The 14,861-nt window shown below is 45.6% G+C and overlaps 1 protein-coding gene across 3 annotated transcripts in view; it reads right to left on the bottom strand.

The window, feature by feature from the left end:
• Positions 1 to 14,861, bottom strand: part of LOC130199088 (kazrin-like) — a 153,594-nt gene that overhangs the window by 7,905 nt on the left and 130,828 nt on the right. For all 3 annotated transcript variants that reach the window (XM_056422300.1, XM_056422302.1, XM_056422301.1), the window contains one exon: positions 11,848 to 12,039. In XM_056422300.1, coding sequence (XP_056278275.1) covers positions 11,848 to 12,039 — 192 coding nt within the window. The remainder of the gene's footprint in view (positions 1 to 11,847; positions 12,040 to 14,861) is intronic.

Consider the following 14,861-nt stretch of genomic DNA (forward strand, 5'->3'; position numbering starts at 1 on the left):
TGCTGTCAATCTCCTCTGCTGCCGGATTCTTAAGAAGCTGGGTCTCTCTTTTCATCTATCTTTCTGCCACACTCTCTCTAATCCTCAGGCTCCTCACCCACGCATCACGATAACGAATATGCTTCAGTCTCGTTATTCACAGAAGCTCTAATTTTGTCAAAGACAACATATCCTTTTTCTCTCCTCTGCATCTTCCGCTTTCTCTGGTTTATCTCTCTTCACGCAAGTTCCCCTCCAGCTATCTTCCCAAACCGGCAACATGGAGTTTATTTACATTGTATGTATTCTCACTGTGTCGGTCTACCTTTGTCTTCTTCACTTTGACGGCTATTTCCTTGCAGCACAGCAGCGCTGACTCCTGGATACTTCATGACATCACACGGCTCTGTGTTCTCCTCTTGATGCTTGTGGTCACCTTTCTTTTTCTTCAGTCTTTTTTCCCACTCCGAGCCAGAAGCGTGTCAGTAATTAACTCTTATCAGGGCCTGGTTAATTGCATGACATTCACAAGTTGTTGTCTGGGGAGCACGCTCAGGCAAGTGGAATGGACGCGCACTTTCACAAAGAGAGATTCACCCTCTCGTCTCTCCTCCTCCTTTTGCCCGTCCCCCCTTCATATCTCGACCCTACACTCGTTCTTTAGAGGTGGAATTCACGAGCAAAAGCAATATTTCAATTCAATTCAATTTATTTTATATAGCCCAATATCACAAATTACAAATGTTCCTCAGAGGGCTTTACAGTCTGTAGACATATGACATCCCTGTCCCAGGACCTCACATCGGATCAGGAAAACTCCCAAGAAATAGAAACAACCTTTTCACAGGGAAAAAAGGGATGAAACAGAGGAGGATCCCTCTCCCCGGATGGACAGAAGCAATAGATGTCATGTGTACAGATGAAGAATATTTGTTATATATATTACAATATTCAAGCCCAACTAGCGAATGAAGACAAGAACAATCTCTCATTGGCCAAGAGAAACAGGAAACCTCTGAGCACCCGCTTCAGGAAGTGAAATCAAAGCCTCTTTGAGATGAGCCAACAGGCCTGCTGCGGCCTCACATCCTGCACCTGTGACCGTTTGGCAACATCAACCTCCTGGTGTCGGATATAAGAAAGCTCTCACTGTGACTCGGTAAAAGGGTCCATTCACATTCCCAGCTCATGTTAGTACTGCTACTGAGCATTTATAACCTGCATATGAGCACGTTTACGGAACAAAGACGGTCCTGGGCTCAGTTACCTTGAGCTAAAGAATGGAGGCGCGATGGGGAAGTGGCAGCATGTCTGCTCCTGCTGACGACCATATTAATAACCAACATACTCTGTGGCTTGATCCAGGCCTCCGTGAATTATTACCGTCTGAAACTAGAGGGGACCACCAGGGACACCCGACCTGAAACTGATGTGTGTGGCGCTGCAGGAGGAGGCAGACATGGAGAGGCTTCAAGAGAATATTCTGTTTATGGTGGAACGATGAACACACACCTGTCTTCTGTCTTGCCATACATTGCAGGAATATAGTTTCCATATTTGGGAACTTTTCCCGACATATCTGGTCCAAGAACAATCAAAAGTTCAAGCCTTTGTTCCCACTGCTAAATGTCAAGAACAAAAACACCTGCCTGTACGATGAGCTCCTGACATTCTCTGAACGTGTTATTTAAGCTCACCACATGAAAGCTCTCCAGCTGACCAAAGCTCTTGTGCTGTAAAGTAGTTGAACGTGTGCATCTCCGACTGCAGTGGGCTAGAAGCCCGCTGGGCTCTGCTATGACGCCTTGCTAGCGGTGGGCTTACATTCCCTGCACCGAGTGGGTGTTCAGATTCAGACATGAGAGTTTCAATCTGCTCATCTATCTCACCGCAAGGAAGCCAATCAGCATATTTCCTTTAAATAAATAAATGGATAAATACATGTGTTGAATTAAGAGAAGCATACATGTATATTGTATATAAAGTAGATAAACCATGACTGGATGTATGTTGGTCAGGGTAGCAAAAGGCTATACGCATACTTGCAAACTCATGGGGGGTGAAAAAGGTGACAACGGGGGGGTTGGGGTGACTTTTTTGTTGTTGTCTCCACACCACATCCACGTTGTTTGATGACACCTCAAAGTTTTTATAACTACAGTCTTTTGATTGTTCTGACCGCAAATCGAAATAATAATAACAAACATTTTAAGAAAAAAGGTCCTCTGAATAATTCAGTGATCGGGCCCTAATAATAGTAATAACAACTTTACATTATCATTATATATAATATGGTTAAAGTCATTCATGAACTAACTTCCTTCTTTTTTTTTTTTACTTGTGTGCTCTGCTGAGCTTTGATTCTGTTCCATAATTCTGTCCATAATTCTGTTCCATGAGCCTGTTCCTTCGACGTGTCCCATCAAAGATGTTTTATTGCGAAGATCACCACATCGCATGTTCTCCGTGTCTCACTCCAATCTCATAAACGCCTGCCGTCCAATTCCCCCCACCCCAAACAAAAACTCTTCGGATCTACACTATTCACGTGGATGACCTATTTTGATTTCAAAATGGCGAGTTTCGCCGAAAGGTGACAAGTTTGCAGGTATGTACACGGTAAGCCTATGAGCTGGTTACTAATTGAGCAGTTGTATTCTCAATTAGTCATATTTGTGTTGAGAGTTTGTCTCGTTTCTATTATTTAAATGTAGTCGTTTGTTCGGTCGATGTTGAGTCAGTATACTTTGTCGTTCTGCTTCCTCTCGATAAAGGAGAGGGGTGGTATGCTCCAGTCCCGTCTCACTGCAGGGGGAGACATGTCCTGTGTGTGTAAACATGTCACAACAGGAACTCCTTTTGTAATTGACATCAATTCCAGCTCACCAGAGCTGCTGCTGTTTGTGAAGAAGCAAACTACAAACCGTTTACAGCCAGCTGCTTCTCAGGCCTACGGGGGGGGCTTGGTGAGCTATCACTTTAAAACCCATTACATGTGAGAAGGCCTGATACTCTGTGGGTAATTACTGAGATAATATAGTCTCAAACAACGTTCAGCGCCAGAAAAAAGACTTTCGGATACTTGACTGTAAAGAAACCAAGTAAAACTGAGCCCTCTGGTTCACTGCGGCTCCTCCCTAACACGGCGCTTCGCACTGTACACCCCACTCACTGCTATTGTTTGGTTTAATAGCAACCCTCGTCATCTGGTGTGCCCCATCTATTATGGTGCAAATATAACAAGATCCCAGCCGTGATTTCAGCTGAAGAACATTCCGGCCTTTCTGTTTTCAACTTGCGCTCACGACCGGGTTCTCTGACAGAGGAAGATGGATAAATAAAGGACAAGAGTGTGTGCCAGCATAGCATATGTAACGTGTACGCATTTCAATGAACTAAATACCATGTTTTAGCGAAGGCCGCTCTCCAAGCTCAGTTCAACTGCAGCGACAGGGTCACAAAGGTAGACCCACTTGTCACACTCCCCCAGAAAATGACGTTCTCCACAATGAATGAAACCACTCTACACTCACACACGGATGCTACTCCATGCGACTTCAGCCCGACAGAGAAGGCGCAGGCTTTTAGTCGACTCTTAACGTAATCATTTGGGGGAGAGAACAAAAGAGACATCGGCTCATTGGAGTGCGTCCACGGTTCACAGTTTGGGATTTTAAATCTGTCAGCTGAACAATGAAGTCGGAGCCTCGGCATATCTGCGATGGTGCCATTTAACGGTCCTCACTGTAGAGTTACTAGTGTACGGACGTCCTTGCTGTCATGGTGATATATCAGGCTCATTAAAATGAATTAATGTTTTATAATCTACAATCAACGAACCTCAGCAAAGACATTTGACCTCCCGTTACAAGTTTATGCACAAACTAGAAGGTAGCCATTAAAAAGAGGATCAAACGTGACACACTAATATGTGATCTGTGAGTACACAAGCTATTTAAGCAGCAGAACTGACTCACGCCATCAAGGCGAAAACCACACTTTGATCCAGTAACCACCTCATTACTCACCACTCTGTCTTCACTGGATCTCAAAACAACATGTTCTGGCACAGCAATCTTGAAAGGGGCTGAGCCTAATTTTTCAGGTGCGAGCCATGTGAGTCAGCTGCGTCTTAGATTCTGATTCAACGGCGCACAATATGCCTCTGGGTCACTGAGGTGCACTTCATTACCGCCGGGGGGGCCGCTGCGCCCCAAACCCATTCAAGACGGCTGCCAGCGATGAGAAATAATCCCCAAAACAATTGAGAAAACACATCAAATTAAAATTGAGTCTTTGCTTTTTCCGAGTCTAGTACCCTGATGAGATGTCGCCGCACTGAGTGTGTGTCTGTGTGTATTGGAGTTTGAATGCCTCGTGAAGGTAAAGGCCTAGAAGTCAAGGACAGAGCTGCTTTGTGCGTACAGTGGAGTGTGACATGACACTAAGCAGAGCAGGCAGACTGTGCTATGATGACACATTGCTGTGCGCTGCTACGGACGGACTGGGAGTCCCTCAGTGACAGTCATTAGCCAAAGCAGAAATAGCTCATTCACAACAGCAGAGAAGGCCAGCTACACTTATAGATAGATAGATAGATATATACTTTATTAATCCCCAAGGGGAAATTTGTCGTGACAGTAGCAGCAACACACAAGAATAAAAACAAAACACAAAATATAAGAAACAGGGATGAAAGATATAGAAGTATACAAGTAAAATAAAAGTAAAATACAAAACAAAATATATATGTAAATATACAACACACATGCATACACAACACACAACAACACTGACAAATCAAATACAAAAAATATTAAATATAGACAGAGTGCAAAAAGCAAAGTGTGTGTATGAGTGCAGAGCAAATGAAATTAAATGTGTGTGTATGTGTGTAGTGCAAACAAATGAGATGTGTGAAGTGCAGATCAACATAGTGTAAGTATTCAGCTATTGTTGTAGTTATTGCACTATGATCTGGCAAGAGGTGATCTGTTATAGAGCCTCATAGCCGCCGGCAGGAATGTTCTCCTGTATCTGTCCTTGTGGCAGCGGAGCGTGAGGAGACGTCTGGAGAAAGTCCTCCTCTGTCCCTGTAGGAGGTGGTGGAGAGGGTGGTCCGGGTTGTCCAATATGGACAGCAGTTTCTTCAACGTCCTCCTCTCCACCACCTGTTCCAGGTGCTCCAGCTGGCAGCCGATGATGGAGCCAGCCTTCCTAACCAGTTTGTTAAGACGGCTGGTGTCACCGGCTCCGATGCTGCTCCCCCAGCAGACAATGGCAAAGTGCAGCACACTGGCCACAACCGACTGGTAGAACATCTCCAGCATCTTGCTGCACACGTTGAAGGATCGAAGCTTCCTCAGGAAAAGAGTCGACTCATCCCTTCTTGTACACAGCGTTGATGTTGGCCTTCCAGTTCAGTCGGCTGTCGATGGAGACGCCCAGGTACTTGTACTCCTCCACCATGTCCACGTCCACTCCCAGGACACTCAGAGGTGTAGGAGCTGTCGCCCACCTGAAGTCCACCACCATCTCTCTGGTCTTGGCCACGTTCAGCCGCAGGTGGTTCTCATCGGCCCACTTTACAAAGTCACTCACCACTGCCCTGTACTCCTCCTCCCGTCCATCCCTAATACACCCGACCACTGCACAGTCATCAGAGTACTTCTGCAGATGGCATGACTCCGTGTTGTACTGGAAGTCACTGGTGTACAGGGTGAAGAGGAAGGAGACAGAACAGTTCCCTGTGGGCTCAACATCACTGACCACCGTTCCAGACAGCACACGGCCCATTCTGACAAACTGTGGTCTGCCTGTGAGGTAGTCAGTGATCCAGGAGATGGTGGACGCAGCTTCTCACTCAGCAGCAGTGGCTGGATGGTGTTAAATGCACTGGAGAAGTCAAAGAAAGTGACTCTCACAGAGACACCGGTTCCATCCAGGTGCGACTGAGCTCGTTGCAGCAGGTAGATGATGGCGTCGTCCACTCCCACATGAGGCTGGTAAGCAAATTGCAGAGGGTCCAGCGACGATTTCACCTGCGGCCGGAGGTGGGCCAAGACCAGCCTCTCCAGCACCTTCATCACATGGGAGGTGAGGGCGACCGGTCGGTAGTCATTGAGGCCAGATGGTGTTGACTTCTTTGGGACAGGGACCAGGCACGACGTCTTCCACAGCACCGGGACTTCCCCCAGCCTCAGGCTGAGGTTGAAGAGGCGCTGCAGGACACCAGACAGCTGGTTATACGATGCATTGAACACAACTTGGACGAGAAAGTCCGAGGAAGAGTCGCGTTAACACCTTCCAGGAGCTGTCCGACTGCTTTAGCCTTCACTTCAGGCTTTTGAGCTCTCTAAGACAGCATCAGCTCTCGGGTTGGATCGAGTGCCCACAGGGATCAAACAAAACCTCATGTCTGGCACCCAGTGGGAGTGAGCTCAGGCCGTAACATTGAAACGGTGTGGGCATCACACCAAACAAAGAGGCAAACAGCGAGGGAACGAAGAATAAAAGACAGAAAAGTACTGTTCCTCTCTGCGTTCTCCGTTTTGCATTCATAGGCACCAGAAAATCTGCACGTAATTTACCCGCAAACCGAGTGAACCATTCCCAAAGTAAACAGGTATTATCTCGAGAGGCAGAGTGGGGAAGGGCATGATGATTTTAATTCATGCTACTTCATCACTCCAGCCTTTTGCCTTTTCATCCAGAGCAGAACCACAGGAAAATAAATACATGAAAACAACAACAACAAAAAACGCAGAGCTACTCTGCTTCACAATTATTGTTGGTAGCACTTCAATAAAAAAAACACCCGGGGGCTTAAGTTCTCCCAACATTGCTCTTATTCTTTGAGGAAAACTCTTTGCTAGAGTCCAATCAATTGGCAGCACACAGAACTTGCTTCAGTTAATGAATATTCGCAGTATTGGAATATTAGGCCCGAGTTTTTTAGCCACTGTAAAACAGCTTTTACATTTAAAAAATGTATTATTAAGCAATGATTATACCTGTGTTCTCGTATTATATTTTATATATTGTTGGTGTATTTGTGTTTGTTGCTATAAGGACTCATCATGAGTGTGAAATAAAATACAAGAAAATCCCCAGACAAAGAATGTTGAGCGCTTCAGTAATATTAAATATATACTGTATATAACCAGGTTTACGACTTGGACTTGGAATTGTCACGATTTATTGCAAAACGTATCAAAAGTAAATGAGACAAACCAAAAATAAATGAGACATACTAAACGAAGTGCCAGTCGGACTGTTGAACCGCATCTGAAACCGTCTTCCAAAGAGAATCAAAAGGGAAAGGACAATTTTTGTGACTTTGCTGAACAGACGATATCAACCACCACGGGCAATTTAATCAGCAATTAGCCAAGTGTAGAGCAAGTAATGCAAAGATTACACTTGTCTTCCAAGCACTCTCATATCATCAAGACAACGGCTTCCATCACTAGTCTACAACAACAGTCAACACCTTTGAGGAAAGGGTGTGCTGTACAATTCATGGCATCTCGCCTGTTGGTGCGATGACACTTCTGTCTTTAGACGTGGATGGATCTGTTTTTTATCATGATACTCATCGACTGTACAATAATGAAAGGATCTAAGTTGTCTGTTTTCGTACATGTCTTTAATTGCAGACTTTTTAAATTGACTTTTCATAAAACATTATCACTATTTTTAAATTTTCTCCTCATCATCCCCGGTGGTCGTGAGAGCTCATCAACATAAAAAGATGAACAAATTTCCCTTCTGCATGCTGTCAGTTATCATCAGTAGTGTCTCGCACCATGGCCAGCCAGTATCTGCGAAGCAGGACAAAAATAATCTGGAAAAGCAACACAAACAAGAATATGAGATGACAGACGTGTTTCAACTTTCTGCTTGGAAATAATTGGAAATGCTCGAGAGAAAAGCCAAAATTAACCGGCTGCTCCCCGCCACATGCAAACAAAAATGCTAAACACTTTAAAAGAAAAATATCTGAGTGAGCCAAAGTGTCAGTGTATGTATGAAGATGGAGTGTAACAACCGTGGACTACCAACACATCTGGGAACCAGCTCCTGCAGTACAGGCCGGGTCATGTGGAAAATAACAATGATAACTATGAATAATTCAGAAATTCTGCTGCTTTCCCCACCAAATGCAAATGTTTATTATTTTTGATCTGGCCAACATCTCTACTTACTTGAACATCAACTTCTGCTCTGTTGCTCATCAAAAACAGCTGTAAGAGTGAAAACAACTCAAACATAGCAACAGGAATCCCTTCTCGCTCAAGTTCAGAGCCAATTCGTCTCTCTGGATCTACAACAGAACCAAACTTAAAAAGGACAAAAGCCAATTTCCTGTTGTCCTCTCACATGCCCGGTCCTGATTGCAGACCAGATCCACCCCGCTTAACGCTCCTGGAGCTCGTAAGCTAACCAAAGTCTCTCTTCATAAAGCTTCCATTAGCCGCCGAGTGCTGCCAGCGCCGGCTGGGCTCTGTCGGCTACAGGCCTGAGTCACACAGCCTGTGTGCAGTCTGTCAGACAGTCAGACGTCACAGGAAGAGACAAGTATTTATTTGATGTGTTGCTCTATTCTACTCCGACACACTCTGTTTTGTTTGTGTTCAATTCTTCCAAGAAGCGTAGGCTGCAAGTGTCAAGTGAAATGTTGCAGCAACTAAATCCCGGGCTGACAGCATGTTCTGTGTTCGTCTGTGTAACAAGACCGCGTCCGTTACCCGTGGGTTTCCCCCCCCAGCACCAAGGATCAGCCCGGAACCACGAGGTTTGGTCGAGAGACATCTTTTATTCAGCAGCGCACACACCCAAGCAGACTGCAAAACCTGCGCCTCTGCTCACCCTCCCGCTCCACTCTCCACTGAGAGCTTTTATGCGCGTGGCCTCGGCTGCTGACTGATTGCAAATCACCAGCAGCCGAGGCCAAATTAGCGACAGCTGCCACACTCCCCACCAACAGATTTAGGCCGGGGCTCCATCCGGCCTAACCTTCCCCCCCTGAGAGCTTGGGCGGAGGAGGGGGCTCTGGGGGACCGGGCTCAGGACGTGGGGGCTCTGGGGTCGACAGGGACGGGGGGACAGGGAGCTGAAGCCCGCCGGGACGGGGTACGTGCCGCTGGGGCCGGCCGGGACGGAGACGGCGATGGGGTAGCTGGCGCCGCCGCCGGGCCCCGGGGATCTGGGGTCGGCCTTCCACCGACGGGTCCTGGGGCTCGGAGGTTGGCAGGTCCTGGGCCTCGGAGGTCGGCAGCTCCGACGGCTCCGGGACCTCAGAGGTCGGCAGCTCCGACTGGTACTGGGGCTCCGACGGGTCCTGGACCTCGGAGGTCGGCTGCTCCAACGGCTCCTGGACCTCGGGGTTCGGCAGCTCCGATGGGTCCTGGGGCTCGGAGGTCGGCTGCTCCAACGGCTCCTGGACCTCGGAGGTCGGCAGCTCCGACTGGTACTGGACCTCGGAGGTCGGCTGCTCCAACGGCTCCTGGACCTCGGGGTTTGGCAGCTCCGACGGCTCCCGGGCCTCGGGGGTCGGCTGCGGGTCACGGGGAACGGGAATCTGCCACAGCGCCGGCGGGTTTTGGAGGGTCTTGAGAAACAGGCGGTTCTCCTCCGCCTGTGCCTGCCCCATCTCCTCAATTCGGGCCAGTATCTGGCCCAAGCTGCTCATCAGCTCCTCCTCTGGTTTCCCAGGCTCCATCCCTTCCAGGTGCTGGGTTTCCGGGGGGCCCCACGTTGGGCTCCAGTGTAACAAGACCGCGTCCGTTACCCGTGGGTTTCCCCCCCCAGCACCAAGGATCAGCCCGGAACCACGAGGTTTGGTCGAGAGACATCTTTTATTCAGCAGCGCACACACCCAAGCAGACTGCAAAACCTGCGCCTCTGCTCACCCTCCCGCTCCACTCTCCACTGAGAGCTTTTATGCGCGTGGCCTCGGCTGCTGACTGATTGCAAATCACCAGCAGCCGAGGCCAAATTAGCGACAGCTGCCACAGTCTGATACCGAATGGGGTTTTGTGCTCGGCCTCATTCCCCGGCCGATGATTCTTTGAGAACAATGATTCCCTGCCACGCTGATGACATCTTTGCTAGCTTGATGCCCTGCGATCCACTGTGCACTGCTTCGCAGACTGTCTTCATTATTTGAGCTTGCGCCAATATGAAGGCAATATGGGAGGGAAGTCCCAGTTTGCATACAGTCATGCAATTAAGGGACACGGAGCACAGGTGGCTGCTGGTCATTCATCTGTACTGGGGGTGGGCCATATAGCAAAAATATATTATTTCCCCAATATAGGTAATTTCATATCTCCATAACGATGTATATCTCAATTTAATGAATAAATAGACAATATGAAATAACAACACGGTAAAGCCTATTTTACCGTGTTGTACAAATGAAATGTACTGAGTATTAACTAAAGTGCAAAATGAGCATACCTGTCTCAGGGAACATCGTTAGTGATCTGAGCTGTAATGTAAAGTGGACTTTAATGTTACATTGTAACACACAGCATGTGTTTGTTTTGATCAATTTAGATGACGTAATTGTGTATTGCAATTTCTTGACATATGATTCCAGCACCATATGATTTCTTGAAAGACAATACATTATCGTATTTAATTATTGCCCGGTCTAATCTGTACTATATTGGTACTTCATTAAATAATCCAGGTCAATTTAGATATTGAAGTGTTTGTGGTAACCTGAAGACACTTGAAATACAGACGTTCATCACTTATTCACTGAGCTTGTTATTCGTATTGGGGTAAAAGTCAAGAATGAAGTCTACTGACCATTCCAACACACAACATTTACCTTTGAAGTTTTTCAAAATTGTTCTTTTAGTGCATTGCTCCGCTAATTAAATATGTACGGCTGCTTATTACATCTTCCTGTACGGTTTAGGTGAAGTAATGCAGACATCGGCCCTCATGTTTAAATTAGCCTACAGTGGTGAGACGACACTGTGCTGCAGATCGGCGAGACCAGGATGAGTGGGCGGTGCAGACTGGGAACTGAGCTGCGTCATGTGCCTGCAGTGTGGAACGGCTTTTTAAAAAAGGTAAAGCTCTCTTGAGCGGAAAACATGTGAATAGAACATAATGCAGCCAATGGGGCGCATTAACCACAGTGTTATAGACACTCATGTTAACATTAAACAAGCAAAAATGAACCGATTTCACGCCCTAAGGAGCGAAATGGAACAGGTTTCTCTCTAAATGGCCAACAATCTTCAGTAAATGGGAGCAAGATGGTGACAGAATGTGAGCAGGAAGTGAGAATTGCTGCAACTTCACTCTGCTTTGCATACTTCCAATGTTCACAGTCACGCCTAAAAGAGCAAATCCATCCCAAACTCCTTTTGTTGTGTTCATCAAATTACGTTTTTTTGAATTTACACATTTATTAAATACAATAACTTCTTTCTTATTGTGTTCATTGTAGTCCAGTAGCTCCAGCCCCCACGTGACCCTGAACAGGATAAGAGGTGAAAGCTAATGGATTGATCTGTACGGAAGTGCCTTACTCATGTCTGTTAATAAACTCTTTAGCAAATTTAATAATATAAATTCAAATTTTTTACTAGTTAACTAATTCTGAATAGAATTTGTTGACATGATTTCATTTAAAAAAAAGTAGTGAAAGTTTTCACATCCTCTCAAATTAAATTAAAGCAAATGGCTTCAACAAGTGGAAAAGCATGTTCATATTCAGGAATATTTATTTACATAGTCCCTTAACACTCTTGGTCATCAATCTCTTGCAGCGTCATTATCCATATTGAATAATAACAAAGATGTTAGTGTTTTAGAGAATACAAACAGCTTCTTGTTCCTCACCTTGCAGCGCCTCCTTGGCTCGGTCCAGCTCCTGCTCCTTCTGGGCCAGCTGCACACGCAGCTCGGTGGCGGAGAGCACGTCGGCCGAGCAGCCCCCCTGGGTCTCTTCTAGGTCCTTACTCAACATGTCCTTCATCTGCCGGAGCAGGTGCACCTCCTCCTGGAGCTGGGCCACCTCCTCGCGCAGCAGGACTGCAAACACACAGAGACACAACAGAGCTTCAGTAAGCGGACGTCAAACCACGGCTCAATCAATTATTATTATACATGTGTGGGGTTCAGAGTGAATCCGTTTTTAGGCCAAAGTAACAATTTTATTCCTGTAGCTCGAGAAGGCTCACATGCATCCTGGAATCCAAGCTCAATCTTGCAGAAGAGCGTTAGCTTTGGAGAGCTACACCAATGCAGCGATGGTTATGTCTGAAAATAACCACATTTCCGCAGGTAGGCATCACATGGGTTGGCTGGGGTCTAGTAGATGATGTCTTTGATATGAATATGAATAATGAAATGCTCCCTGTTGAACCCGACAGTGTCGACGGGAAGTATAAATAAAGGATAGAGGCCCGCTTCACATTCAGTGACAAATGTTACACTTCAAGTTCTCACGTTAAACCTCCAAAAATAAATATTTTGATAAAAAAACCTGACATTTTTGCACATTTAATGTGCTTGTCTAGGTGGAGTCTAGGGGGAGTACTTCATATAAGGATGAGTGGGACAATTCGACTCAATTTCATGCACCCTCAAGGTGGGGGGCACTGCTCAGCCCCTTCTCGCATGGCTCCTCGATCAAGTGCCTCGCATAAATTACACTTCACACTCCCACATCACAGCTCCAATATTACTGTCGGAAAAAAGCGAATCCATCAGAGACAAATGGGAGAACGGAGAATGAGAGACTAAATATGCACCGATACCGATAGAAGAATTCACTTTGGCTTTTTATGAAAGTTAGTCAATTCATCTGCTTTGCATTCTGCGGAGCATCAGTGGAAATAATCCTCTCAATGTGCCCTTATTGCTCATTTAATACTGCTTGGTGTATTTAACTAGTGCTGTACCATCAGCAATATTAAGAAATCTGTAAAGGAGCATTTAGAAAATATCAAGCAGCTTTACATTACCTTTAAACAATGCCTGGCTATTACACTAACAGTCCATTCCTCACTCGTCCTACAGCAGACCTGTTGTTACACACACATCTTCCCCTCCTGCACATCCCATGGATCACTTTAGCTCTCACCTTCCCTCCCCTGAAACTAAAATGAACCTTTAATTAACACCAGTGCACTGCTTGTACGACGTGCACCTGCCTACCAGGGCTTTTGAGTCCTTTAATATGTGTTCACTGAATAAATGTAAGTGGCTGAGGGTAAGAGCTGCTCGCTAAATAACAAAAATGAAATGTAAAAAGGGTTATTAGGAGAGGGATCGAGAGAAAAACGTCTGCGAGTGTAGTATTATTATCCAGAGGTATATTTACTGGACCCGATATTAGAACCACATTTTAAGGAGCAACTGAAGCAGCAACAACTTATTGGCAAACCAAGAGCCCTTTCTGGAAACCACCGACCGCAAGATACAATTCACTGGTGTTTAACAATCCTATAATGGTCACAGACTCTAATTGATTACTTATTCATTTTGTTTGCATGTATTGATTGTGCATGGGAGAAAAACAGGGAGTCATAAATAAAGGGCAAGGACTCTGAATGGCACGGCTTTGTCACAGGGTGAGGCTCAGGTGCAGATCGACAGGGTGGACTCAAGCTTTGAGTGAAACAAAAAACACTTAACTTTGGAAAAAGGTAAAATATAAAAAACCCTGGTTTGAAAGCAACTACAAAAAAAAACTAGGAATCACCATGCGAACAAAGACTGAGAGTGAGACATCGAAACAGAGACACTACGAGACAGACACCGTTTACACGATGGGAAAACGCATATATTTTCATGCGTTTTGGCCTTTCATTGACACAAAAACTGAGGTTTTATCACGGAAAACGATCATTTCTAAAAACTCCGGCCAAAGTGGAGATTTCTGAAAACTCCGTTTTTGTGTTTGCGTGTGAACTAAGTCAAACGGAGTTTTAGGTTGTCAAACGTCACAGTATGCGACTAAAAATGCTTCACGTCATGTGAGCGTCCTGTTTACAGTTAGTTTGCTTAGGTGCGCCCGAGTTATTTCCTCCTTGACAGGAGGATACTCCTCGGAGGTCTCGGACGGGTACTGTTCTAAGAACAATGCCAACATATCCCTATATTTAGTTTGGCATGATTCCCAATCCACATTATCGAGTGCTTTATTTGCCTTATAATCGAAGGCGACTCGAAGCAGCAGCTCCACTTCGCTGTCTGTCCATACAAATGAACCTCGCGCCATATTTACTCTCTAAAGGAAAAGGAAGTTGATCGTGTTTTTCGTAGTTGTTGTTGGTTTTGAGAATTCTGATTGGTTTGCATGTCTTTATCCTTCTCATTACACTGCCGACTACAGGTTTGGCATAGTTATGATGGCGCCCGGGGGCGTATTCATGCGGGTTCATATAAACAGAAACTTTTTTTTAAACAACCTTGTGTGTACGACATTATTTTTGAAAACGGAGGGGCAGAAATATTTGTTTCTGTAAATACCCGGCTATGTGTAAATGTGGCCTCAGATAAAGACAACAAACCAACAAGAGACAAGGGAAAGACTGGCACAATATAAAGGGGGGAAACCCAGGTGTACGGCACGAGACGAGTGGCTGAGAGCAGGTGAAGGTGATTAACCAATCAAGGAGACAGCGGAATGGCTGAGGGCAGGTGAAGGGAATTACCAATAAAGACAGAGGAGACACAGAGGAGGGCGTTACACCGAAAATGTGTGTTTTATCTTTTATAGCAAGCCATACATACTGGCTGAGAATATTGATTTATATGACACTCACTCCCTTATAGAAAATGTTACTTATTTGATAAATAGGGTTATGTGTTGACAAAAAATTGCAAATAAACTCAAATCTTTCAGT

The sequence above is a fragment of the Pseudoliparis swirei genome, chromosome 9 (genome assembly GCF_029220125.1).
Source record: "Pseudoliparis swirei isolate HS2019 ecotype Mariana Trench chromosome 9, NWPU_hadal_v1, whole genome shotgun sequence".
In the NCBI taxonomy this organism is placed as follows: Eukaryota; Metazoa; Chordata; class Actinopteri; order Perciformes; family Liparidae; genus Pseudoliparis; species Pseudoliparis swirei.